Raw genomic sequence first — 27,545 nt, forward strand, 5'->3', positions numbered from 1 at the left:
AAAAACCTATAATACAAATCCAGGCTGTTAAAAGCCCATTATGGCATCGGTGGATGGGGTTGTAGTCAACGAGAGGGCTGGATTAACTGCCTCAGAGTGAGTCTTCTCTGCCTTGGACTCCCACAACCCAAAAGGCTGGGACTGGCTGATAGGTCCAGGCAGTCAAAATGCTGCCTTTCTTCCACCCGCAGCCCCGGAGATTCCACTCCAATTTTTCCTTCAGGGATCTCCGGATGGCCTCCCTTTCCCGCCAAGCACAACACCAGAGCTGAGGGGAGTTGGTGGCGCCGTCGTGGGCGTGGCCTCTTTCCCCTCACGACTTAGTCTCTAGATCTGCGGCATCTGCGCCTGCGCAATCTTCGCTTCAATCTCATCCCCTCCCGTGTTGTATGCCCCCTCCCACGGCTAGGGAACCCCCCCCCCCCAGCCTGGGCGACGCGCATCACGGCAGCAATTTGGTGGGCGGCGAGGCGCTTGCAGGGCTGCCTGAGGTGGCAATTGGAGCACGCCTGGAGGTGGGCGGGGCTTTGGGGTGGCCGGGACGGCCCGCCTTAATCTACCTGGCAGGTCTGGCTTGGGGAATGGGACAACGCAGAGTTGCTCCCTCACCCCAACTCTGCGAGGTAGACTTCTTCGAGTGGACGGTGGGAAGGGATCCTTCCCTCCCGATATTTTATTTGAGAAGAGGTAAAAATCAAGTAGTTTTGGGATTTAACTAAGATGGGAACTAAGCTCCTCTTTGTGACCATGGCACTTCAACTCCCACAATTCCTGTGTCCTCCTTTGACTCTGCTTGTTGGCAGCCATGGCTGCTTAGGAATTCTGGGAATTGAAGTCCGCAGCAATTAAGGAATCCATAGGAGGCCATAGATACTGGCTGAGGAATTCTGGGAATTAAAAGTCCACAGCTATCGAGCCGAGATGGCACAGCAGGTAGAGTGCAGTACTGCAGGCCACTAAAGCTGACTGCTAGATCTGCAGGTCAGCGGTTCAAATCTCATCACTGGCTCAAGGTTTACTCAGCCATCCATCCTTCCGAGGTGGGTAAAATGAGGACCCGGATTGTGGGGGCAAGAGGCCGGCTCTGTTAAAAAGAAGTGCTATTGCTAACATGTTGTAAACCGCCCTGAATCTAAGGAGAAGGGTGGCATTAAAAAAAAAAATCCAATAAATAATAAATATTAAAGAGTAGGAGGCCAAAGATACTGGCTGAGGAATTCTGGGAATTGAAGTCCACATCCACGCGGCCTGCACTGGCTGCCAATCAGTTTCCGGTCACAATTCAAAGTGTTGGTTATGACCTATAAAGCCCTACATGGCATCAGATCAGAATATCTCCGAGAGCGCCTTCTGCCACATGAATCCCAACGACCGGTTAGGTCCCACAGAGTTGGCCTTCTCCGGGTCCCGTCGACCAATGTCGTCTGGCAGGACCCAGGGGAAGAGCCTTCTCTGTGGCGGCCCCGGACCTCTGAAATCAACTCCCTCCAGAGATTCGAATAGCCCCCACCCTCCTCGCATTCTGTAAAATGCTGAAGACCCACCTTTGTCGCCAGGCGTGGGGATAATTACCACCTTCTCCCTTTTTTTTATTATGTTTTCGGCCTCACTGTATGTAGGTTGAATGTGTATGGTTGTATAGTTAGGGTTTTTAATATGTATTAATGTTTTTAAACTGATTTAACTTTTACTATTAGATTTGTATTGTATTGTATTACTATTATGTTGTGAGCTGCTCCAAGTCTTCGGAGAGGGGCGGCATACAAATCTAATAAACTATAACTATAACTAACTATAACATCTATTAATGACACCATAGGAGGCCATAAATACTAGCTGAGGAATTCTGGTAGTTGAAGTCCGCATCTCATAAAGCATCCATGATCAAATGGGAAACAAGAGGCCTCCTCTGCCTTCAAAGGGCTTAGAATAGGTGGATCTGTGTGGCAGCCCCTCAAATAATGGAAGATTGCTATCATGTCACCCCTGGTGAAACAACAATTGATCCCCATCTATAAAAGTGGCTCTGTTTCAAACAATTGTGCTTTTAACGGAGAAGGTCGTGAAAAGGACCCTTGCAAGCATCCTTCTCTTGTGGGAGGAAGAGAAATTGGCTAATTTGCTGCTAGAGGAATCATTCGGTGTTGGCACTGGACTGAGAAATTTGGCAGATAGAATCACTTTCAGGGCCCAGACGCTGAAACGTTGGCTTGCCCTGGAAAGGACTGTTTGGAGTGTTCTGGTACAAGCTCAACTTTTCCCAGTCAGATAACTCAGCACAAAGAGATATCACAGATCATTTTATTACAGGCATTCCCACAATAACTCACAGTTATGATGCGATTCTTCTGCAGTATAATCTTTCCCATTGTGCAGGTAAAAAGAGATTGAATTGACCCAGGCTCTGGGTGGAGCATCTACATGCTGGCTGGCTTAGTGAGTGAAGACAAAAGACCTGCTGGAATGTTCTCTCCAATTGCCCCTCATCCCGAGTCAGAGCCAATAGGAATACACAAATGTGGTCACATGTAGAACTACATTACCCAGAGTGCAATTTCACTACATTTCCCCTAATGCAATATCTTAAAAAGACATGCCTAAATACAGTCCAGCTATCTCTGTCTCTGCCGACAGCACAGGGAGAATACAAGAGTTGGGTTTTCTCATACTTTTATTTTTGTTTTAAAAAAACATTGAAATGCATCTTTCGAGAAAGAGGTGCAAGCGGACAGATGATGGGGTAGGGTGGGAAAACTGATAGAACCAAGTTTGCTGGCGCTCTTGAGCTTCCGGCTCTTTTGTAGTTATGGGGAATCCTGGGAGTTGAAGTTCACCTGTGTAGTTTGTGAGAGAATTATGGAGTTGGAAGTCCACTCAAGCTGGCTGAGGAACTCTGGAAGCGATGGAAAGGGATGGAACCGGGCCTGTCTCACTGCAGTTTGGCCCGAAGCTCATCCAATTCTGGCCGGATCTTCAGTCGAATTCTGAAATCTTCCTCCGTGTGCTGAAGGGAAGAAACAATCCAAACATTTGGGTCTTGGACAATGCAGAATTATGGTCACTTAAGAAAGTTGCAAAACCTTTGTACCCGAGAAAGTTTAGGTCACCTAAGCCAGTGGTCCCCAACTGTTGCGGCCTGGCAGCCCAACTGTGGAGGGAGAGGAGAGAGGAATTGGGCCTTGCCAGCAGCAGGCTAGCGCACAGAGCGAGTAGCACACGTGCGCATGAGTTCCCACTTTCCCGCCATTTGTGCAAGTTAAACTGCACACTTGGGTTCCAGCCAGCCACTCGTGTGGCCCAAATCCGAATAGGCCACAGGTGAGTGGAGGGCAGGGGGTTGGGGACCACTGACCAAAGCAATATAATATTTATCAGCTATGGAGGCTGCATAATAATAATAATAATAATAATAATAATAATAATAATAATAATAATAATAATAATAATAATAATAGAAACATAGAAGACTGACAGCATAAAAAGATCTCCTGGTCCATCTAGTCTGCCCTTATACTATTTTCTGTATTTTATCTTAGGATGGATCTATGTTTATCCAAGGCATGTTTAAATTCAGTTACTGTGGATTTATCTACCATGTCTGCTGGAAGTTTGTTCCAAGAATCTACTACTCTTTCAGTAAAATATTTTCTCATGTTGCTTTTGATCTTTCCCCCAACTAACTTCAGATTGTGTCCCCATGTTCGTGTTCACTTTCCTATTAAAAACACTTCCCTCCTGAACCTTATTTAACCCTTTAATATATTTAAATGTTTCGATCATGTCCCCCCTTTTCCTTCTGTCCTCCAGACTATACAGATTGAGTTCATGAAGTCTTTCCTGATACGTTTTATGCTTAAGACCTTCCACCATTCTTGTAGCCCGTCTTTGGACCCATTCAATTTTGTCAATATCTTTTTGTAGGTGAGGTCTCCAGAACTGAACACAGTATTCCAAATGTGGTCTCACCAGTGCTCTATATAGCAGGATCACAATCTCCCTCTTCCTGCTTGTTATACCTCTAGCTATGCAGCCAAGCATCCTACTTGCTTTCCCTACCGCCTGACTGCACTGTTCACCCATTTTGAGACAGTCAGAAATAATAATTTATTAGATTTGTATGCCGTCCCTCTCCGAAGACTTGGGGCAGCTAAAAAACTCGGCCCCAAAAAAAGAAAATGAAACAATCTTAAAAATAACTCCTTTAATTTGGTTTAATGTCAGAATTTATCAGATTGTGGTCTAGAGCAGGGGTCACCAACTTTTCAGACCTCAGGGACCACTAAATTCATAATTCTAAATCCTGCAGACCACTAATATGATCTGGGGTGGGTGTGGCTAGGTGGTCATGTGGCTGGGTGGGTGTGGCCAACTCCATGTCAATCACATCGAGGGGTAGCTTGATAACCTCTATTCACCCCTCCTCGCTTGCCCGTCCGGGCTCCTTAGGGCCCCAACAAGAAGCAGTTTTTGGAGCTAAGCAGCCGCCACGAGAAATAGTTGGCCAGACAGTTGACTCAGTTCAAATTGGAACTGACCGAGAAGGAGGCTCAGCAGAAGCACCTCACTGAGGACTAGGAGCATAGGCTTTCCAAGCAGAGGGAACACCTGTGAGAATGCAAGACCGGTTACCAGCGCCTGGTGGCTCAGCAGGCTGTGATAGTTAGCCAGTTCCCGGCCATGATTCAGTCCCACTGGGACAAGGCCCTCCAACTCTTCGCCACCAGCGGCATTTCCCTCAAGCCTTCACCCAAAGCCCTGCACCCGGAGGCCGAAGCAGACCCCAAGTTGGCACTTCTGTCCCTCTTCAATCCGGAAAAAGACCCCAAAGCAGGAGAAATTCTCTGCAGCCACACAAATGTGCCTGGCGGGACCCAGGGGAAGAGCCTTCTCTGTGGCGGCCCCGGCCCTCTGGAACCAACTCCCCCCAGAGATTAGAACTGCCCCCACCCTCCTTGCCTTTCGTAAACAACTTAAAACCCACCTCTGCCGCCAGGCATGGGGGAATTGAGATCCTCTTTCCCCCTAGGCCTTTACAATTCTATGTATGGTATGTATGTATGTATGTATGTATGTATGTATGGTTTTTATATTAATGGATTTTTAATCATTTCTAATACCAAATTACTATTGTACACTGTTTTATTGTTGCTGTTAGCCGCCCCGAGTCTCCGGAGAGGGGCGGCATACAAATCCAATCAATCAATCAATCAATCAATCAATCAATTAATCAATCAATCAATAAATGTTCACTGCACATATCTCTCCCAGGGGGCGTAGTTTGAAGAACCCCTAATTTAGTGCAATATAAAAAATGCAAATAATTTTTCTGCAGACCACCAAAATTTCATCTTGGACCAGTGATCCACGGATCACCAGTTGGTAACCACTGGTCTGGAGAATTCGAGGGTTCCTTGGGAAATTGTTGGCGTTCCCTGAGAGGTTTGTTTACGCACAGCCAGTTTTACATCCTTCCAATTTTGAAGCACTGATGATGTAACCTAGTCGGTTCATGAAACGTCTGCAGGACAACAACACAGCTCAGAGAGACCAAAGATCCCTCAGTCATTCTCCTCTTTCTCCTTTTTTACATTGTTCAGGTTAAATTTATTGTCGGTTTTCATCATTATCCGATTTAAAATGTTTCATTAAGAACCCACATACCTCTTTCACTAATAGATGGACTCCTTCGGGCAGGTTATTCTGAATAATTTCCAAGAAAATAGGACTAAAGGTGGCAGTCAGTTGTTTAATCTGGAAGAAAAGAGAAAACAAATTCCTAAGAGATATTTAAGAGACGTACATAAAAATCCAATTAATAAATAATGAATAAAGACATGCGTAGCAATCGAATGAATGAATGAATGAATAAATGAATGAATGAAAAAATAAATAAGCAAGCAAGGGTGCCTACTGTCCCTGGCCTAATGTTCCCTTTTATTCGTCTCCATTTCATGTACAGGTAGTCCCCGACTTACGACGTCGATCCGTTCCTACGGTGGATCGTAAACCAAATTTCGGTGTAAGTCGGGATCTTCCTCCATTTCGCTCTAACGCTGACTCTCCTGATTCCCCCCAAGCCTGTAGCATGGCCAGCTACTCTAAAGCTCGATTTGAGCTTTGAATACGCAAATTTGAAGGGCCTTGCCACATCATGACGTCACGGTGGTGACAAAAAAATTGCCTACTTAGAAATATAGAAGATTGACGGCAGAAAAAGACCTCATGGTCCATCTAGTCTGCCCTTATACTATTTTCTGTATTTTATCTTAGGATGGATATATGTTTATCCCAGGCATGGTTAAATTCAGTTACTGTGGATTTACCAACCACGTCTGCTGGAAGTTTGTTCCAAGGATCTACTACTCTTTCAGTAAAATCATATTTTCTCATGTTGCTTTTGATCTTTCCCCCAACTAACTTCAGATTGTGTCCCCTTGTTCTTGTGTTCGCTTTCCTATTAAAATGTTCACTTTCCTATTACTTGCTAAAGTGCTTCATTCGCACCTTCTTCTTCCAACCCCTGCGGTTCAGAAAGCTCCGGAGCCAGCGAATGCCAGCGATTCCGGAGCCTGCTGCCAAAATTTGGGGCGGTGAGAGCAAACCAAGCGAGCGCAGCATAGCAGGAGGAGGGGACGGTGTAACCCGGGGACTACCTGTATTCATAGTTATGTTTATACTTATATCTTTTATCTAATACATGGTTAACGAAATAAAAGTGTAAATAAAATGTATTTATATATGTATTGATTGATTGATTGATTGGTTTTACCAACGTTCAACGTATTACCATGGCCTATTGATTTATCTGTTTTGTTTATGATGCCTGAAGATTCCCAAATTTTCTTTTGCAAAAGATAACCTGTACAAAATTAACCTAGAGCCCTCTGCCAAATTGTCATAAAAATAATAAAGTGATAACAAATAGTCCTCGACTTATTACCATTTCTTAAGTTATCGTTAGAAGTTAAAACTGCCCTGGAAAAACAAATGACTTGCAAGAAAGAACCCAATGCTCTCGCTCTGGTTTTTCCACCAAAAAACCAGAGGACCACTGATATCCATCCTGACATTGTATTTACAGGCAGTCCTCGACTTACAACAGTTCATTTAGTGACCGTTCGGAGTTACGACAGCACCAAGAAAAGCAACTTTCTACCTTTTTTTACCGCTGCAGCATCCCCCATTGTCACATGATCAAAAATTTTGAACGCTTGGCAGCCGGCTCACATTTATGACGCTTGCAGTCTACAGGGGTCATGTGATCCCCTTTCGCGACCTTCTGACTAGCAAAGTCGACGGGGAAAGTCAGATTCACTTAACAACTGTGTCAATCACTAAACCCCACCCTCCTCGCCTTTCGTAAACTTCTTAAAACCCACCTCTGCCGTCAGGCATGGGGGAACTGAGATATTCCTTTCCCCCCCAGGCCTCTACAATTTACGCATGGTATGTCTGTATGTATGTTTGGTTTTTATAATAAGGTTTTTTTTAGTTATTTTAGTATTGGATTGGATTGTTACATGCTGTTTTTATCATTGTTGTTAGCCGGGCGGCATACAAATCCAATAAATAAATAAATAAATAATAAATAAATAAACAAACTCCAGTGATTCACTTAGCTCAAGGCAAGAAAGGTCATAAAACAGGGCAAGATTAACTTAACAATTGCCTCGCTTAGCGACAGGAATTTAGGGCTACATTGTGGTCGTAGGCCGAGGACGGCCGGTATTTTGGAGAATAAAACCAGAAAGGCAACCTACCTGAACGATGCGCTGGTGGCTTGTGAGGTGGGCGTCCACACGCACTTTGCTGCCGTGTTCCCCAGTCAATATCAGCTCGAGAGTCTTCGTGGGCATGGCGTAGCTGAGCAAAAAATCCACCAGAGAGGAAGACGTAGAGATAATTATTTTTTATTTAATTGCATAACCTCACATTCTCAGCCTCTGGCTACATTGCTACCCTGTTTCCCCGAAAATAAGACGTACCCCGAAAGTAAGGCATGTCAGAGGTTTTGCAGAATTTGCTAATATAAGGCACCCCCCGAAAATAAGGCGTAGTCAAGTTTACATACGGTACAGTGGAAAAACATACGGTACCATTCAAAGCTGTTCATAGCGGTACCGTGATAATGTGGCGTCCCCTGCTGGCCCCTTCCATCGCTTTGTACCGTCCAGTACAGCAGACACAGTCTACTGCTGTCTCACCGCCATTACAGTCTCCACTACAGTGCGTAGACTGTAGCTCCTCTGGTGGCCGGAAGCTGCAATAGCGGGAGTATACTGTTGTACCATATAAGTGCCGTCGTTTGTGTGTGTGGGTGCCATACTGACAGGTACCGTACCGTAATCAGTGTACTGTACAGTACACTTTCTTTGGGAGTGTCAGCTTTTCTGCCTGTGAATTTGTCTTATTTGAGAAATATAAGGCACTCCCCCGAAAATAAGACGTAGCACAACTTTAGGAGCAAAAATTAATATAAGACAGTGTCTTATTTTCGGGGAAACACAGTAAGTGAGTTTCACCTTTCGACCACGTTGACAGACAGCTTGTTGCAGAGCCGATGGACATACTGGGCGTAGTGCTCGACCAGGCAGACGTCAAAGCCGGTCATCATGATGTTTAAGGTGCCATACTGGTGTTCTGTGCCCGGGTCAATTTCTTTCATCTCTACGTGATTCTTCTTTTTTGGAGGGGCCTGGGCAAAACGACAGCGGGGTTCATTGGTGGTTGATTACATTTATACAGGTAGCCCTCGACTTAACAGAAGTTCAGTGGTTAGAATGCGGTACTGCAGGCTATTTCTGCTGCCTGCCAGCTGCCTGCCATTTGGCAGTTCGAATCTCACCAGGCTCAAGATTGACTCTTTGAATCTAAACTGCCTAGAGAGGGCTGGAAAACACTATGAAGCAATATGTGCTATTGCCCTTTCTCTTTCTTTCTTTCTTTCTTTCTTTCTTTCTTTCTTTCTTTCTTTCTTTCTTTCTTTCTTTCTTTCTTTCTTCCCTCCCTCCTGAAGCAGTATATAAGTCCGAGTCTACGGAGAGGGGCAGCATACAAAATAAATAAATAAATAAACAAACAAACCTAAGTGATTTTGTCCTTCCTTCCTCTTCCTTCCTGAAGCAGTATATAAGTCTAAGTGTTTTTGCCCTCCCTCCCTCCCTTCATAGCAGTATATAAGTCTAAGCACTTTTGCTATTTAGTGGCTCTTCAAAGTTACAACATCACATACAATGTCACTTTTCCCCACACTTATGACTGTTGTAGAATAATAATAATAATAATAATAATAATTAATAATAATAATAATAATAATAATAATAATAATTTATTAGATTTGTATGCCGCCCCTCTCCCAAGACTCCGGGCAGCTCACAACAATGGTAAACAATATATAACAAATCCAATAATTAAAAACTTAGTCTAAAAACCCATATCTTTAAAATAATCACACAACCCAATCATACCATACATAAATTCTATTAGCAAAGGGATATATCAGTTACCCTATGCCTGGCGACATAGGTGGGTTTTCAGCGACTTGCGAAAGGTGAGGAGGTGGGGGCAGTTCTAATCTCCGGGGGGGGAGTTGATTCCAGAGGGCCGAGGCCGCCACAGAGAAGGCTCTTCCCCTGGGTCCCGCCAGACGACATTGTTTTGTCGACGGGACCCGGAGAAGGCCGACTCTCTGGGACTTAATTGGCTGCTGGGATTCGTGCGGCAGAAGATGGTCCCGAATGCTGTCACTTGATCAAAATTCAAAGGCTTGGCAACTGACTCATGTTTATGACTGTTGCAGTATCCTGAGGTCGTGTGATCCCTTTTCGCAACCTCCTGTCACACACACACACACACAAAAGGGCAACGAAGAGGCCAAATGCACTTAGCAACCATAGCAAGAAAAGTAATAACATGGCGCAAAGCTCACTGAACATCACTCTTGCTTAGCAACAAAATTTTTGGGTTGATCGTGGTGGTGAGTCAGGGACAACCTGTTTGCTGCCCGTCTCACTAGTTACAGATCCACAGATCTTTATTTTTGGGCTCAATTGTGGCCGTAAATCCAGGACTTCTAATCCTCAGCCGATAGTCATCTGTCCTTAAGAGGCGACAGAATCAGCAAAGGGAGAGATTTCCAATACTCACCTCTGGAGGAAGAAGATGCCTATACCGACCAATACCATGGGTAGGTTCAGACCTGTAGTGTCTTTGGAAATTCTGCTGGAGGCTGCCTTTAAAAGAGGAAACAAATAGAACAGTATAGAAAAGTTTGGAGGTCTAGACCAGACCTCCAAACAGACCTCCAAACCCTTTGGCTGTTCCTGTCCGGCCTGAGTGAGGTCAATTGGAAATCAGAAATCAAAAGAAGGTCATGAAAATGTTTACTGACCCTTCGCATCCTGGACATAAATTGTTTCAATTCCTACCTCAAAACGACAACACTATAGAGCCCTGCACACCAAGACAACTAGACACAAGAACAGTTTTTTTCCCGAACGCCATCACTCTGCTAAACAAATAATTCCCTCGGCACTGTCAAACTATTCATTAAAACTGTATTACAGTGTTCGCTCGATTTTCGCGGGGGATGCGTTCCGAGACCACTTGCGAAAGTCAAATTTCCGCGAAGTAGAGATGCGGAAGTAAATACACTATTTTTGGCTATGAACAGTATCACAAGCCTTCCCTTAACACTTTAAATCCCTAAATTACCATTTCCCATTCCCTTAACAACCATTTAGATGATTACTCACCATGTTTATTTATTAAAGTTTATTTAAAAAAATATTTATTAAAGGCGGACGAAAGTTTGGCGATGTCATGTGACGTCATCGGGCGGGAAAAACCGTGGTATAGGGGGGGGAAACCACGAAGTATTTTTTAATTAATATTTTTGAAAAACCGTGGTATAGACTTTTCACAAAGTTCGAACCCGCGAAAATCGAGGGAACACTGTAATATCATCCTTCTCACTCTTCCTATTATCAATCTCCTGCCACTTATGTCTATAACATTGCTGCTTGTATCTTTACAATTTATACAGTTTTATTTACTTTCATGCTAGCTCAGGAATTCTGGGAGTTGAAGTCCACATGTCATAGAAGAGCCAACTTTGCCTACCTCTGGCATAGCCCGAAAGACAGTCCTCTTTCCCAGTTAAACCATGACAAATGGTTTAAAAAGCCAACAAAATCATCTTACCTACAGAACAGATTGGATTCCTTCTGGATGATTTGAATGCAAGGCTAAAAAGCAAAGAGACAAATAAATCCTTACGCTTGGATTATAGGCACTTCCACGGGATAAAAATTTTCACAGCTCTCTTGAGGTTCTCCAATTAAAAAGTAATTAGAATGCAAAGCTAATAGGGGTAGGAAAAGTTGGCCCTTCTATGACTTGTGGACTTCAATTCCCAGAATTCCTCAGCCAAACTTGCTAGCTCAGGAATTCTGGGAGTTGAAGTCCACATGTCATAGGACAGCCATTTTTGCCTACGCCTGTCCTAACCCAATTGGCAAATTTGCAAATCTATATAAAGAGTGCAACTCATAAAGCCAAAGAGGACAATCCTCCAATAATTTATTTGTCCTATCAAAATGTGTCCTGTCACATGGCTCCCCCTTTACAATGTTTACAATAAGGTTGAGCACCTGAATTCTTCCTCTCCTTTTAGCCAGGTGTCCCCAAACTTGGCAACTTTAAGACTTGTGGACTTCAACTTCCAGCTACGCTGGCTGGAGAATTCTGGGAGTTGAAGTCCACAAGTCTTAACGTTGCCAAGTTTGAAGACCTCTGTTTTAATGATATCTTCCATCAGGATGCAAAACAAGGTACAGATAGCTTTCAGTTAACTGGGGCCTGAATGTCTGTTATTAAGGAAAACAGTTGTTTAACAGGTGGTGCCCAATTTTATGACTTTTGCTATTGTTAAGCCATCACTGCAGATGCTAAGTGGATCAGGATTTGCTAAGCAAATCCAGTTTAATAGTTGAATTAAATAGAGGCTGATTATATAAAGTTCCCAAATCTTCATCATGAAGTGGCCAGGGGGGTGCCAACATGATCACAAGTGTGAGAACCAATCAGAGGTAACTTCCTTCAAGGCCATGGTAACTTCAAACAATAGTTATGCAAATGGTTGTTAAAGATTATCTGTAATCTGCACAGCACTGGGTACCTTACCTGAAAAAAACACATCCTTGCTTCAAAAAAGATTCCTTTCCTAGGGATAACACCTGCAGGAAAGTTAAATCATCAGTTACCAAAGTAAGGAAAAGGTGCCAAGCCCTTTCCAAACTACAAGGTTACTCCTAAGTGACTTTCCCAAATTGATTGTATAAGCAGCCCCAAAAGCTGTTTGCATGACACCATAGCATGGCTAATTGTCCTGCATTTCTCTTTCTCCTTCGTTTCTCTCACTTCTAGGCAAATATTTCAACTACAATATTCAGGGGAATAGGGAACACCTAAGTAGAAATTCATCCTTGATTGTTATTATTATTTTATTATCTATTAAATTTATAGGCCACCTTTCTCCTCACGGACTCAGGATGGTTTACAACAATAAAACATAGTAAAAACTTTTTTAAAATATCCCAATACATAAATAACAATAAAAAGTTTAAACCCAATAAAACAACACACAGTCATCACTTATATATACTAGTGGCGGGGTGGAGGACCATCACTTAATGATCCCAGGCCTGCCGACATAGATATAAGCGTTTTTGGAAAGGAGAGGAGAGTGGGGGCAGTATAAATCTCTGGGGGAAGTTGGTTCCATTCCCAATGGCTCCTAATGTTAAATTTCCATTTACCGGTATATGCCTTCCATATAAACTGTATTTTCTTTACAGTTTTTATCTACTTACCTATACATAAATATGTATATTTTTTACGATCAAACTCATAACATCCTAATATTCATTATTTAACTAAACATCAATATATGTCTACGGAGTCTACGGAGAGGGGCTGCATACAAATCTAATAATTTTTATTATTGTTGTTGTTGTTGTTGTTGTTATTATTATTATTATTATTAATATTAACATATACACTTATACATCATCTTTCTTTCTTTTCTTTTTTATTCTTCCTTTCCAACCAATTATAAAACAAATTCCAAACTTTAAATTATTCTGAATCCTCTTTCTGTATTAATTCCATTGTCAAAATTTATCTAATTCTGCGCATTCCAGGATTTTTGTAATAATTACATCGTCAGTAGGTACCTCACCAACCATGTTTCCAATATTGTGCAAAGGATATTCTTACTGCTCCACACACCCCACCCCACCCCGCTTTCCATCAACCCACCTCTTCCCACTTGAGTACAATCAGATGGGCTGGCTGGGAATGATGGGACCTGGAATCCCACTCATTCCGAGTACTGTACAACCGCTTGAAGGAGGCAGAGAATTGGGAAGGGCACCCCGTGGGGGAGGAATTCGGGACGGAGAGCATCCCCCCCTCAAAAAAAATACTTACTTTCCCCAAGGCCGCGCTCATGATCCCCCCCAATTTTCCAGGCGGTAACCACGGCAACGAAGGGGGGGTGAAATCACGAATCCGAATAGGTCCCCCTAATGCGTTCCCCCGGAGACCGCCGGTCCGACACTAATACGGTTCCCCCTTCCTCCCTGTCCCCGGATTCCAAGTTCCGTGCCGAATTTGTCCTGCCGCCGCCAATCAGGAAAGACCTCTCCGCAGTTGCTTACTTTGATTGGCTAAGAAGAAGGAGCATAGAGCGAAAACCAGGAAGAGGTGACTTGCCAGACTTCTTTTCTACTAATGTTAGAGTTAGTAAAGATTTACACAGAGTTGGAAGGGACCTTGGAAAGGTCACCTGGCAAGGTCATCTAGTCCAACTCTTTACCCAAGCAGGAGATCCCATATCTGCCTCTACCTAGGAGCGAACTCATAACCTCCTGACTTGTAAGGCTAGAGTTGAATGTCTAGGCCACAGGAACAGTGAATTAGAATTAGAAATAATTAGCATTAGGAATAGGAATTGAATTTGAATTACAATTACAATTTGAATTAGAGTGATGTTGAGACTCTAGAAAGAGTCACAGGACCCTAAATAAAAGCTATCAATATAAATCATAAGATACGAGGACATAAGCATTATGAGTTTTTATAAACCCTGGGATCAAAACCACAAAGAGAGAGGGGCAGGGTCAAATGGCCATGGCAGCACGGAGCCGCCTCGCTCTCATGAGATGGCTTCAAATCCCCACCGTCCAGGGATTCTGGTTCTCCTGAACTGGACCTGATCCTCCCTGGAGGGGAGGTGACGCAGGGGACGCTACGGATTGGGTCTGGTCTGGAGTCGGCGTACCCTGCTAGATGTACCAGCCTTGTCTCACACGGTCGGTGGCACGAGGTCGGCCAGGCTGCCATATCTGAGCCAACACCAGCCGCGGAAAACAACGCAATACAGGGATTGAAGAAGAGAGGTAACATCTAGAAAGAGGATGTTTCTAAGAGAAGAATAATTAAGCGATGTGCTGGTGAGTGCGGAATGCCGGAAAGAGATTCAAAACTGATTTTTCTGATTTATTTACCAACGGAAACAGAAATGCCGGAAATGGGAACAGAAGCGGCTGTTCGGCAATGAGGCGGATAGCGAAAGCTTTAAAATTACAGCAAATTGCCCAAAACTGTTTATTTCCTTTTGAACTTGAATTTGAATTCGGACTTTATTTGGATTATTAAGGTATTTTTTTTCTTTCGATGAAGTTACAGTACAGTGGTACCTCGTGATACGAACCTCTCGTCTTATGAACAACCCGAGATACGAACCCGGGGTTCAGAAATTTTTTGCCTCTTCTTACAAACTTTTTCCTTCTTACGAATCCGCCGCCGCCGAGAAGCCCCGCCGCCCGGCTGTCGCTTTTTGAAACAGCCGGGGGGCTTCTCAGCGTCCTCCTGAACCTGAACGCCAAACCCGAACTTCTGGCTTCAGCGTTCGGGAGGCCGCCGAGAAGCCCCCCGGCTGTTTCAAAAGACGACAGCCGGGCGGCGGGGCTTCTCGGCGGCCTCCTGAACGCCGAACCCAGAAGTTTGGCAAAAGTTCGGGTTCGGGAGGCCGTCACCCGGCTGTCACTTTTTGAAACAGCCGGGGGGTTTCTCAGCAGCCTCCCAAACCTGAACTTTTGCCGAACTTCTGGGTTCGGCATTCGGGAGGCCACCGAGAAGTCCCCCGGCTGTTTCAAAAGGTGACAGCTGGGCGGTGGCGGTTTTTTGCATTTTTTTCCCCCCGTTGCACGGATTAATTGATTTTACATTGTTTCCTATGGGAAAGAATGTTTCGTCTTACGAACCTCCCCCGGGAACCAATTAGGTTCGTAAGATAAGGTATTACTGTACTTCCCTTTGCATTAAATGAAGAGAATTAATGTTGTGATTCCGTCTGAGGCCCCTCAGGGAACGGCTGATCCTCTGCCGGCTTCCTGCTCAGAGGGGGAGGATGAGGAACAGGAGGTTCAGGCAGACGGGGAGGAGGAATCTCAGGCTGAGGGAGAGGGAGGACAGCCAGAGTCCCCCGAGAGGGAGCTCTCCCCAGCAAGCAGCCTGGATTCCTTAGATGAAAATGCACAAGCAATCATCGATCTCCGTCAGAGAAGAGCAACACAACGAAGGGGACAATTAGCCAGGTACTTTCAGCACTAAAGAGGCAACAGCTGGGTTTGGGTGTGGTGCTCTCTGGAAAGGCTGAAAAGGCAGACCCACCCTTCCTGGCTTGTGGAGTATTATCTTTGGGAGTCCTGGGACCTGGCTGTGATCTTTGGCGTCTTGGAATTCTGGTTTGTGACTTTGAATACTGAAACCTTGGGGGGGAAAGGTGTGGGTCTTATTCTCTACAGTGGTGGGTGTGCCAGCAAGAAGTCTGCTGTATTGTCTGGCCATCAGGACTCTGCTGGGAAGTCTCATAGCCTGCCTGTTGGGAAGAACAGGTTTTTCTCTGTGTTTATTTTTCAAACTATAAAGTGCCTTTGTTTGTACCAGCGTGTCTGGCTGTTTTTTCCAGTTGGTGTTGAAGTCTGGGGGCACCCAGACAGAACAATTACTAACCATGTCAATTGACTGCCACCTTCTGGCTGGAGAAGTTATTGTAAGGAGTCCTATGATTTACATATAGCAACAGATGGCTCTTGGTTTTTGTTAGAAGGATGGAATGTATCTGTTATGTATTTACTTTTACGAAGAAAGGATGTTATCAGCTTAGCTTTGGAACAAAGGAATTTTGGAGAGAAGACAAATGGGAACTGTCTGATTGAGACATGGTTATACAATTGGTAAAAGAACAAATTTTTCATCTGAAAAGCCCGAAGGACATATTGGATAATTCTGTCAGAGACAGATGGGAATCAAATACAGAAAGATTAACGCTGTGGACCCAAACTAACAAAATGATGTTCAACGTCGAGAAGAGTAAAGTCCTTCACCTAGGTAAAAAAAACCCTAGACACGCATACAGTCTGGGAGGAACCCTACTTAGCAGTAGTGACTGTGAAAGGGATCTTGGAGTCTTGGTGGACAATCAACTAAATATGAGCCAGCAATGTGCAGCAGCGGCTAAAAAGGCCAACACAACAGGGGGATACAGTCCAAGACCAGAGAGGCATTAATACCACTCTATAACACCCTGCTCAGACCACATCTGGAGTACTGCACTCAGTTCTGGTCACCACACTTCAAAAGAGACATAGAAACTCTGGAGAAGGTGCAGAAAAGAGCAACCAAAATGATTAGGGGACTAGAAACCAAGACTTATAAAGAGAGATTGCTGGAACTTGGCATGGATAGTCTAGAGAAAAGAAGGGCCAGGAGGGACATGATAGCAGTCTACAGGTACTTGAGGGGTTGCCACAGAGAGGAGGGGGTCCTGATTCACTCGTGCCTATTGGTTGTCGGAGAACCGCTCGCGATGGGAGCACGAGGCTCCGCCCAACTGAGGGTACGCCACCATAGAACAAGATTTTAGGTTTGGGTTTCTTACATGTTGTATTTTGTATTGTTTTGTAAGCCGCCCTGAGTCTACAGAGAAGGGCGTAGAAATGCAAAACAAATGAATAATTGATTAATTAAATAAATAAATAAGTTATTTGAAATATGACAGTTTTCTCTTATTGCCATTACAGGCCGAAGAAAGGACATTCCAAGAGGACTGAGCATGCTTAGTGATGAGGAAACAGAGGTTGGTATGTTTGGGGTACATAACATGATACTATAGTTGTCATTAATGGCGAGTATTCTGAGCAGAGACTGATTACAAGCGGTGTGCCATAAGGATCTGTTCTGGTCCTATTCGTTTTAATATGTTTGTGAGTGACATAGGGGAAGGTTTGGTAAGGAAGGTTTGCCTATTTGCCGATGACTCTAAAGTGTGCAATAGGGTTGATATTCCTGGATGTATCTGCAATATGGCAAATGATTTAGCTTTACTAGATAAGTGGTCAAAGTAATGGAAACTGCAGTTTAATGTTTCCAAATGTAAAATAATGCACTTGGGGAAAAGGAATCCTCAATCTGAGTATTGTATTGGCAGTTCTGTGTTAGCAAATACTTCAAAAGAAAAGGATTTAGGGGTAGTGATTTCTGACAGTCTCAAAATGGGTGAACAGTGCAGTCAGGCGGTAGGGAAAGCAAGTAGGGTGCTTGGCTGCATAGCTAGAGGTATAACAAGCAGGAAGAGGGAGATTATGATCCCACTGTATAGAGTGCCGGTGAGACCACATTTGGAATAATACTGTGTTCAGTTCTGGAGACCTCACCTACAAAAAGATATTGACAAAATTGAACGGGTCCAAAGACGGGCTACAAGAATGGTGGAAGGTCTTCAGCATAAAACGTATCAGGAAAGACTTAATGAACTCAATCTGCATAGTCTGTAGGACAGAAGAAAAAGGGGGGACATGATTGAAACATTTAAATATATTAAAGGGTTAAATAAGGTTCAGGAGGGAAGTGTTTTTAATAGGAAAGTGAACACAAGAACAAGGGGACACAATCTGAAGTTAGTTGGGGGAAAGATCAAAAGCAACATGAGAAAATATTATTTTACTGAAAGAGTAGTAGATCCTTGGAACAAACTTCCAGCAGACATGGTTGGTAAATCTACGGTTACTGAATGTAAACATGCCTGAGACAAACATATATCCACCCTAAGCTAAAAATACAGGAAATAATATAAGGGCAGGCTAGATGGACCAGGAGGTCTTTTTCTGCCGTCAATCTTCTAGGTTTCTATGGCAAAGGGTGGTGGAACTAGAGTTGAAATCTCTGGAGCCTTCAGCTATCATGCCAAGTGTCCTAAGGCTTGATTGGCAGGTCTCTGCTGTGGCCCCGTGGAAATCTTAAGATGAATCACAAAAGCTGGAAGAAATTGCCTGTGTTATGAATAGAATAGATTGCACCATCCGTTTACCACAGCTTGGGGGGGGGGGAGGTATTTTAAGATCACGTAATAATGTGTGGCTGCAAGGTAGCGATGATTTGATGTTCTCGGAGGCAGGTGCTTAGCAACCCATGAGTTCTGTGTAATGGGCTCAATCCACCGGGGAGTTTTGCTCTGCAGCAAACTTGATTGAAAGGCGTGGGAATTGTACAGCAGCCCCGGGGAGGGTGTGCGGCTAGGTGGAGTTGGGTAGCGCTCATTCATGTCTTGATCAATTATCCATGGGTTCCAGCGAGAAAAGTCCGTCGCAAAGTCGCTCTCTCTTCGCAAGGCTGGCATTCCATTACCCTGGGGGGGGGGAAACTACTGACCCCCTCAGAGAGGGTTTGCAACTTGGGCATCCTCCTCGATCCACAGCTGACATTGGAACATCATCTTTCGGCTGTGTCGAGGAGGGCGTTTTCCCAGGTTCACCTGGTGTACCAGTTGCGGCCCTATTTGGACAGGGAGTTATTGCTCACAGTCGTTCATGCCCTCATCACATCGAGGTTCGATTACTGCAACGCTCTCTACACGGGGCTACCCTTGAAAAGTGTTCCGAAACTTCAGATCGTGCAGAACACAACTGCGAGAGCCATCATGGGGCTTCCAAGATTCGCCCACGTTTCTTCAACACTCCGTGGCTTGCATAGGCTGCCGATCAGTTTCCGGTCACAATTCAAAGTGTTGGTCATGACCTTTAAAGCCCTACATGGCATTGGACCAGAGTACCTCCGGAACCGCCTGCTACTGCACGAATCCCAGCGACCGATAAGGTCCCACAGAGTTGGCCTTCTCCGGGTCCCGTCGACTAAACAATGTTGTTTGGCGGGCCCCAGGGAAAGAGCCTTCTCTTTGGCGGCCCCGGCCCTCTGGAACCAACTCCCCCCGGAGATTAGAACTGCCCCCACCCTCTCTGTCTTTCATAAACTACTCAAGACTCACTTATACCGCCAGGCATGGGGGAATTGAGACACCTTTCCCCCAGGCTTTTTTTATACTTTGTTTTATGTTTGGTATGAATGTGCTGTTTGGTTTTTTAAAATAATGATAGGGTTTTATGTGTTTTTTAATATTAGATTTGTTCCACTGCTATATTGTTTTTATTACTGTTGTGAGCCGCCCCGAGTCTTTGGAGAGGGGCAGCATACAAATCTAATAAATAAATAAAAATAAATAAATTCGTGAGCCCGCTTTTTCCTCGTTGGTTGAAGAGGCACCAGATGACCTCTGCCATTCATTTAAAAACAAAACCCTGCTGGTTTTTCTCCCTTTCTTTCAAGGCTGTCCACGATGAGTCCTGTTTTTTAGACAATGAAGCCATTTTGGAGCAGCTTTGTGATAATTGTTAACCCCCAACACAGAATAAGAAAGTTGAAAGGGACTTTAGGGCTCTTCTAGTCCATCCCCCATTTCGAGCAGGAGATCGTAAACCTGTGATGGCAAACATATGGCATGCGTGACACAATGGCACGCGGAGCCATATCTGTGGACACCCAAGCAAAAAAAGGTTCCCCATCACTGTCCTAAACCATTTCAATCAAGTTACTGAAAATCCCCCCAAAATCTGGGTCATCATTTTACCGACCTTGAAAGGACGGAAGGCTGAATCAACCTTGAGCCTACTGACATTTGATCTGCCAAACTGCTGGCAGCAAAAGTAGCTTGCAGTCAAAAACCTCCAGTGTTTAATGTGTTGGTATAGAATCTCACATGGCATATAGGATAAAAGAATAAAACTTAACAGAAAGTGGCAATCCCCCAACAATTCAAGGCATTTCACAGATTTCAAACTGCAATATAATATAGTATGTATCAATATAGTATATTAGTATAATATTAGTGTAATACAGTATACATTATCTTTGGAACCATCTTCTGTCTCATGTATCCCAACAGCCAGTTAGGTCCCACAGAGTCGGCCTTCTCCAGGTCCCCTCGGCCAGACAATGTTGGCTGGCGGGGCCTAGGGGAAGAGCCTTCTCTCTGGTGACCCCGGCCCACTGGAATGAACTCCCTCTGGAGATATATACTGCCCCCTCCCTCCTAGTCTTTCATAAAGCTTTAAAAACCTACCTCTGCTGCCGGGCATGGGGGCCATGAGTGATGAGACTGTCTCTGGCCGATACTAGATATGATTGGATTGGATGAATATGTGTGATTGTACATGGGGCCTTTTAAAATTATTTAGTAAATCTTCATAATATTTTATAGTTATTTAGATTTCTTACATATTGTTCTCTTCAATGTTGTACACCACCCTGAGTCACCTCAAGAAGGGCAGCATAGAAATCTAACAAACAAACAAACAAATAAATATAGTATAAGTTTAGTATAGTATCAGTATAGTAAATATAATATGATACAAATACTGAATAATGTAATGTAATATAACAATATAATAAAATGTCCCAACTTTTCAACCTTCTTCAGCCAAGGTAAAGGTCAGAATAAGGATAAGGGATGCTATTAATGCTGCCCAGTCTATAGTGAGACAGACGGAATATAAATTTATTGTATATAAATTTGTATTTATTGTATTATTTACAATTATTTGTATTGTATTATTTGTATTTTTTGTTGAATTGTATTTGTATTGTATTGCATTTATTCCATTACATTGTATAGTCCTCGGAGAGGGCCGGCATACAAATCCAGTTAATAAATACATTTATTGTATTGTATAAAGATAACAATCGGGGTGGGGGCGCCACGTTGCAGAAGCCTTTCCGATAAACGATGTCCCTGAGATATCAGGAGGGAGAGGATGTGCGAGTAACCATGGGAACGGATAACGATTTTCACAAATCCCGCCTCCCGGGGCTATTTCGACCAATGCTTACCGTCCGTGTGACGCGCAGGTAAGCGACGTCAAGGCCTGGCGTAACCACGCCCTCTTCTCTTTTCCAAAGGCGGCCTCTCTCCGTCTCTTTCTCTAACACACCCACCCTCCCCTCTTTGGCGCCTGCGCACTATTCCTGCTGCCGTCACCCTCCTGCTCCTCCCGGTGGTTGGAGCCAGCGGGTGAGCGACGGGCGCGCGCGCCGGCCCGGCACCACCCCCTTTTTCCTCGTCCCTCCAATCTGCGCGAGACTAGGTTCCAACGGTCCAATCAGGAAGGGGTAATTTCTCTTTCTGATTGGACCGCCGGCGGGGGTGGGAGGCGGTTCGGCTGCGAGGCGGGGCCTCGACTGAGGAGAGGCGGACGGCGGGCGGAGCCGGCATTGCCTCAGCGGCGCGGGCGAGCTGGTGTCGTGGCCGAGGCCGGGCTCTGAGCCTCTTCCCTCAGTTCCGCACGGGAGGCGCTCCCGCCGTCTCACTGTCTCCGGCCGCTCCTTCCTCCGCGCGTCGGGCCCGGTCCGTGACTGGAAAAGGCCTAATTCTCCTCAGGCGCCTGAGGAGAAGGCCTGAGGCGGCGCTGCCCGTCCTCCTCCTGTTCCTCCTTCTCCCCCCGTCCCCCCGAGAGTCAGCCGGGGGAGACCCGGCGGCGGCTCCTTCTCTCCTCCCGCTCCTTCTCCTCCCCCGGCAGCGATATCTTCCTCCTCGTCCTCATCATGTCAGCGGGCGGAGATTTCGGCAACCCGCTGCGGAAATTCAAGCTGGTCTTCCTCGGCGAGCAAAGCGGTGAGTGACGGGGCGGCCCAGCAGCCCAGTCTGCCCTGCCCCTGCCCTGCCCTTCGGAACCTCCACGACGACTATCGCCTCAGCGCGGAGACTACAACTCCCATGAGCCCCCGCGCGGGCAAGGCAGGGGGGGAAAAGAAAGTCCGGGGGGGGGATTGTCTGCGGGATCTCGCCTTGGTTCTGGCACCCATCCAGCTCCCACAAGAGATCTCGATCTTTCTATTATTATCATCTTCTTCATCCTCATCCTCATCTACTTCTCTCTTCCTCCTTGTTGTTATTTCCTTGCGCTTTGATTCCTTCCTCCCATCTGACGTGAAAGGGGGGGGGCGAGAAGGAAAATCAGATCCCCGGGTGGGGCCCCCAAAAGCTCTCTTGGTTATTTATTATTATTAATTACCTGCGAATGAACCATTAATTCGAGTGGGAGGAGAGGAGTGGAGGAAGGGGCCTGAACTCTTATCTGCCTGTTCCCTCATCCTAAAAAAATTATCCTCTTTCTCCCCTCTGTATTGTTTATTTGATTCCTATGACAATCATTGAATGTTGTACCTCATGATTCTTGGCAAATATATATTTTCTTTTATGTACATTGAGAGCATCTGCACCAAAGACAAATTCCTTGTGTGTCCAATCACACTTGGCCAATAAAGAATTATATTCTATTCCATTGTATCCTATCCTATCCAACTCTATTCTATTCAACCTTATGTGTTTTCACTGGATCAGTTTTTCTTCCTCCTCCTTTAAAACCCAGGAGAAGCAACCAGAAAAACAACCGTAAGGCATCCATTCCGTCATATTTTTATATATTTGTATTCAAAGGATGGCAGGGGTCGCTAGACGGCCTGGCATTCCCTGCTGCTGGCCCATCGTTCTTTGGACGGGGAGAAAAAACAAACCCTGGTTTTAATCCAGATCAGGGTGTCAGGCCCCCCTCTCAAATGATGTGTTTATTTCCAATTCTGAGGCTTGTATGCTGCATAATAAGCCCAAACATGGCTGTTGGCAAAGTGTGTTTTTGTGAATCCAGCTTAGCATGCTAATGAACATCTTTCTGTTGGCTGGGTAGATTCAGTAAACCAAGCTGAAGCAATGGGATTTCTGTATTGTGTTATGTCTGAGCCTGTTTTGGTTTCCTCTGGAGCATCAAAGTGGAAGCTTAACACAAAAGATGGAAAGAAACACTGTAATTTTTCCAATAGATTTAAAAAAAAAATCCATTGACTAAGCTCCATAGAGACTTGGTTTTCCCTATTAACTGCATTTTAAGATTTTCTACAATTCCTTTTTTTTTTCCAGGGAAGAGATAAATCCTCACTCAAATTTAGTCTAGAATAATTTAGTAGTTCCAAATTCATCATAAGAATTTAGCTTGGATACCCACCATAGGGTAAAAAGAAAGTGTTTTAGGATAAATATATACAGTACTGAACACTCAGTTCTATGCTGAAATTTTTAATTTGATGGAAGTATAAGGAATAAACCATTAATGTGATGAGTATTATCTTTGTATTTTGGCATACCTGTGTCTGATTTGGTTGAAAACTAGAAAGGAGGGCTTTTATGTATATATATATATATTGGTAAGCATTGTAATTTAATAATTTACTCTGTCTGGTTTAGTCCAGTTTCTCCAGTGGAAGACTGATAGGATCCATTAAGAAATATATGATAGATTTTCCCAACCTTGACTGGAATTGCCCTTGCCGTATATGATTGTGACAAGTTGATTTGAACATAGTTACCATCACTCTTCGAAAGTGCAGGTTTCTATTAATGTCATACTTCTAAAAATGATCAGAGAATATTTTACATAGCTACAAAGTAAAATAATACTGCTGATTCATACATGGTTTTGATAGTTTGATAGGGTGAAGAGTGAGGTGAAATGTTGATAATTTGCTTTAAAGATAGGCATTGAGTCTTAGAATCAAAATACTTCAAGTAGTAAAAATAGTCTCAACATTTACTACAGGGTATTTCTTGTATCTTCTCTATTTTCCCATTCTTCCATCATGATCAAAATCTAGAATTCTTTATTATTTTCATTCTTTTATAAGGGGGGAACCATTTAGTCATAAAACACCTGTTTGTGGAATGATTTCTTCCTAATCTTTCTGTTAAAAAATCTCACCTAACTGGGCGTAGGCTGATATCCTTGGATCATGAACAGCTTCATCAATATAAATTTAGGATTTTGCTGGTATATGAATGGAATCAATAAAAATGCTGAGGTGAATCTGTTTAAAGTACCTTTATATGTTTATTTATTAAATTTATATACTGCCAATCTCACAGGTAAAGGCAAGTCATTATATATACTTTCAGTGGTTATCATTTGGCTCAGGAGTCATAATTTCCCATCAGTTAGGAATAATAGATTTATTTCCTCATATTGTTTGATACCATTGCTTATATGATGCAGCAGATATGTTGGTGGCAAACAGACCACAGATCTAAATGAAATTTAAGGCATCTTTATGGTAGATTAAACAGTAATATTCGCCACCCTGAATCCGTCAGGAGAGGGGTGGCTTATAAATTTAATAAATAAATAAAATAAATATGTCCACATGAAATCCATATTTTACTGAAGTAATTGTGAGGTGAATTGTGCATTTTTCTGTAATTTAAATTTCCTATCACTTATATTTGATCCATACACCACAGCTTCCTGAAAATGTTGAGCTGTATATGCGCAGTATTGTTTATGAATATGTTACTGGGTCTGTTTTGTGCTTGAATTCCCCAACTTTTCTCCAAGAAAGCACAGTTTGATCTCTCCCCCCCCTCCCCCCCTGAAAAACAAAAGCCTGTGGGGAATGAAGCTAAAAATAGTCATTGTCTGAAGTTCATCCAATAAGCTTCCTGACTTTAGGGGAACTGTTCTCTAGACCAGTGTTTTCCAACCTTGGCAACTTAAAGATAGTTGGACTTCGAATGCTGGCTGGGGAATTCTGGGAGTTGAAGTCCAGATATCTTCAAGTTGACAAGGTTGGGAAACACTGCTCTAGACTCTAGTTCACAAACTTTTGTTTCTAGACTCCTTGTAGGCTACTGATTATCTTTTGTGATGAAAAGTAGGCTACCAATGAAATAATAAAAACCATAATTTTATTCATTTCCTTGGTGATTTGTTAAAAAATTATCCTTTTATTGTCAAGCTTTAGATAGTTTCTAAATACTCTTCATTCAGGAATTGTCTTACTTAGCAAAAGATTATGGATGTGACTCGGCAATAATAGTTTCATTATTGCAAAGATGAATGAAGCTACAAATAGAGATTTCTTCCCTGCAGTACACAGAAATCAAAGCCCTTACATAGGCATTTGCACAGGGATCTAAATTTTAAGATTTTTCTTTCACCTTTCCAGGTCATTGGATACAGTCATTGGTGGTTGTCTTAATGGTTTTGGAAGTCACCTGATTAGGGTTGACATAATGGTTCATTTTGTTTATACAGGGAGTTGGTGTGCTGGAGAAACCTAATGCTGCCTGGATGGCATTTCATTGGATGAACTTAAGACTGACTTTTTAGCCTCATTTCCCAGGAGCCTTTTTTTCAGGGGGGGAAATTACACAGTGACGTGCTTTGCAAGTCTAATGCCTTTACCTGAGAAGCGAGAACAGGATGTCAGCCAAGGGTCCTTTCCCCCCCCCCCCCTTACATCCATCAGCTAGTATTTGGACTCATATTCAGGTTTTCAAACTTGATTTATATAGCTATTAGCCATGATAACTGTCCCTCAGGATATTTTCTATAAAGTACTGTTGCAAGAGTTATGAAGCACACGGGCAGCGCTATAAAGAGCAGTGTTTTTCTCTAGAGACAATTGTCATTGTTACTTCAGAGAAGGGTGAACAGAGTAGGGAGAAAACAATATACAGTACAACCTAAATGGAAAGATCCTGAGGCACATACTTTGAATATATTTGTTGGGGAAAAAATCAGCCTGTCTTACTGCTGGGTTTAATAGGGTGGAGTGTTGCAGTTGCAGTGGTCGGGATAGTTGGAGTTTTTGGAAGGAGTTGACAATTTATAGGAAATTACTTTAATATGGCAATTCTTGTCTCTCTCTTTTTATTCTGGCAGCATAAATCTTCCTGTTAATTGTTAATGCTTTGTTGTCATTATTGTGAAGTCAGACCTGACCCATGGCAACCCCATAGACAACTTTCCTCCAGGCCCTCTCTACCATCCTCTGGGTTCTATGTAAGCTCAGTGACTCCATCCAGCCACCTCCTACTCTGCTGTCCCCTTCTTCTTTGCCCTCAATCTTTCCCAGCATTGGGCTTTTCTCCAGTGAGTCCTTCCTTCTCATTAGGTGGCCAAACCTTTTGAGTCTCATCATCAGGATCTGGCCTTCTAAAGAGAAGCCAGGGTTGATCTCCTCTAGGACTGACCAGTTAGATCACCTTGCTGGGACTCGCAGGAGTCTTCTCCTCCACCATAATTCTTTGCCACTCAGCCTTCCTTAGGGTTCAATTTTCACAGCCATGCATTGCAACTGGGAAAACCATGGCCTCGACTATATGCATTTTTGTTGGCAGAGTGATCGGAGGTGGGCTGTAAGTTACCTCGCTGCTGGTTCGCTTCCTCCCACACCTCCTGTGCATTGTGGTCCGCGTGGGCGCATGCATGTGCACAGGTGCAGAAGAAAAATGCTTCTGCGCATGCACAGAAGCAAACAATAAAGTTAAAGGGTTAAATAAGGTTCAGGAGGAAAGTGTTTTTAATAAGAAAGTGAACAAAGGGGCACAATCTGTGGTTAGTTTGGGGAAACATCAGAAGCCACATGAGAAAATATTTTACTGAAAGAGTAGGAGATGCTTGGAACAAACTTCCAGCAGACGTGGCTGGTAAATCCACAGTAACTGAATTGAAACATGCCTGGGATAAACATATATCCATCCTAAGCTAAAATACAGGAAGTAGTATAAGGGCAGACTAGAAGGACCAGATCTGCTTCCAGTTCTTGAACCACCATAATTCTTAAGGTTCTGTCTGAATTAAATAATTCATTGTTACTTTTCTTTAATCCTTGTTCTCCTCGTCTTTCATTTTGCTCTTCCAACAATATTGGTAATATATGTTTGAAGACTAAATGCCATACATTCTTATAGGTCTTCAGTATGTTACTTAAAATCTTAATGTGAGTTAGTTTATTTTCTGGACTGACTGATTTCAGTAGCAGTTCTTCAACCACTATTTTGCAAAGATTCTTTAGACTTTGCAAAGTTTGCATTTATTTGAGGGCAAGGTTATTTCTATAAACATAGGATGAAGTTTATTTCATACAATTGTTTTGTGGATTTGAGATATTGTGAGTTCTTAAGGAGATTCTGCAACAAGAAATTGCGGTCTCTGAAATCCAGACCGAATTTCACCACTAGTGTAGTTCAGTTTAGCGTGTTTAGCAGTCACGAGGCCAAAGAAGCCATTTGCTAGTTTGTAACTCTTAAATATTACAGA

General features: G+C 43.6%; 2 protein-coding genes and 1 long non-coding RNA gene across 4 annotated transcripts in view; 1 reads left to right on the forward strand and 2 right to left on the reverse strand.

Annotated features, from left to right (window-relative positions):
* Positions 1 to 2,653: 2,653 nt before the first annotated feature.
* MRPL48 (mitochondrial ribosomal protein L48) lies at positions 2,654 to 13,646 on the reverse strand. Of its 2 annotated transcripts, none has more exons than XM_070751611.1 (8): positions 13,492 to 13,646; positions 12,184 to 12,236; positions 11,203 to 11,246; positions 10,147 to 10,232; positions 8,523 to 8,695; positions 7,761 to 7,863; positions 5,662 to 5,751; positions 2,654 to 3,004 (listed from the first exon to the last, which is right to left on the reverse strand). In XM_070751611.1, exons 1-8 carry the CDS (start codon positions 13,510 to 13,512, stop codon positions 2,930 to 2,932), a joined length of 645 nt encoding a protein of 214 aa, XP_070607712.1. In that variant the 5' UTR covers positions 13,513 to 13,646; the 3' UTR covers positions 2,654 to 2,929. The 2 variants fall into 2 exon arrangements, with proteins under 2 accessions (XP_070607712.1, XP_070607711.1); XM_070751610.1 differs by having other exon boundaries at positions 13,321 to 13,492.
* A 6,884-nt stretch (positions 13,647 to 20,530) lies between these two features.
* LOC139167186 (uncharacterized) lies at positions 20,531 to 21,368 on the reverse strand. The gene is made up of 3 exons (XR_011559080.1): positions 21,289 to 21,368; positions 20,677 to 20,738; positions 20,531 to 20,573 (listed from the first exon to the last, which is right to left on the reverse strand). It is a non-coding gene; the product is annotated as an uncharacterized lncRNA (long non-coding RNA).
* A 253-nt stretch (positions 21,369 to 21,621) lies between these two features.
* RAB6A (RAB6A, member RAS oncogene family) overlaps positions 21,622 to 27,545 on the forward strand; it is a 57,567-nt gene continuing 51,643 nt past the window's right edge. Inside the window, exon 1 of the mRNA XM_070749469.1 lies at positions 21,622 to 22,069. Coding sequence (XP_070605570.1) covers positions 22,000 to 22,069 — 70 coding nt within the window. The 5' untranslated portion in view covers positions 21,622 to 21,999. The remainder of the gene's footprint in view (positions 22,070 to 27,545) is intronic.

The sequence above is a fragment of the Erythrolamprus reginae genome, chromosome 4 (assembly GCF_031021105.1).
Source record: "Erythrolamprus reginae isolate rEryReg1 chromosome 4, rEryReg1.hap1, whole genome shotgun sequence".
Lineage (NCBI taxonomy): Eukaryota > Metazoa > Chordata > Lepidosauria > Squamata > Dipsadidae > Erythrolamprus > Erythrolamprus reginae.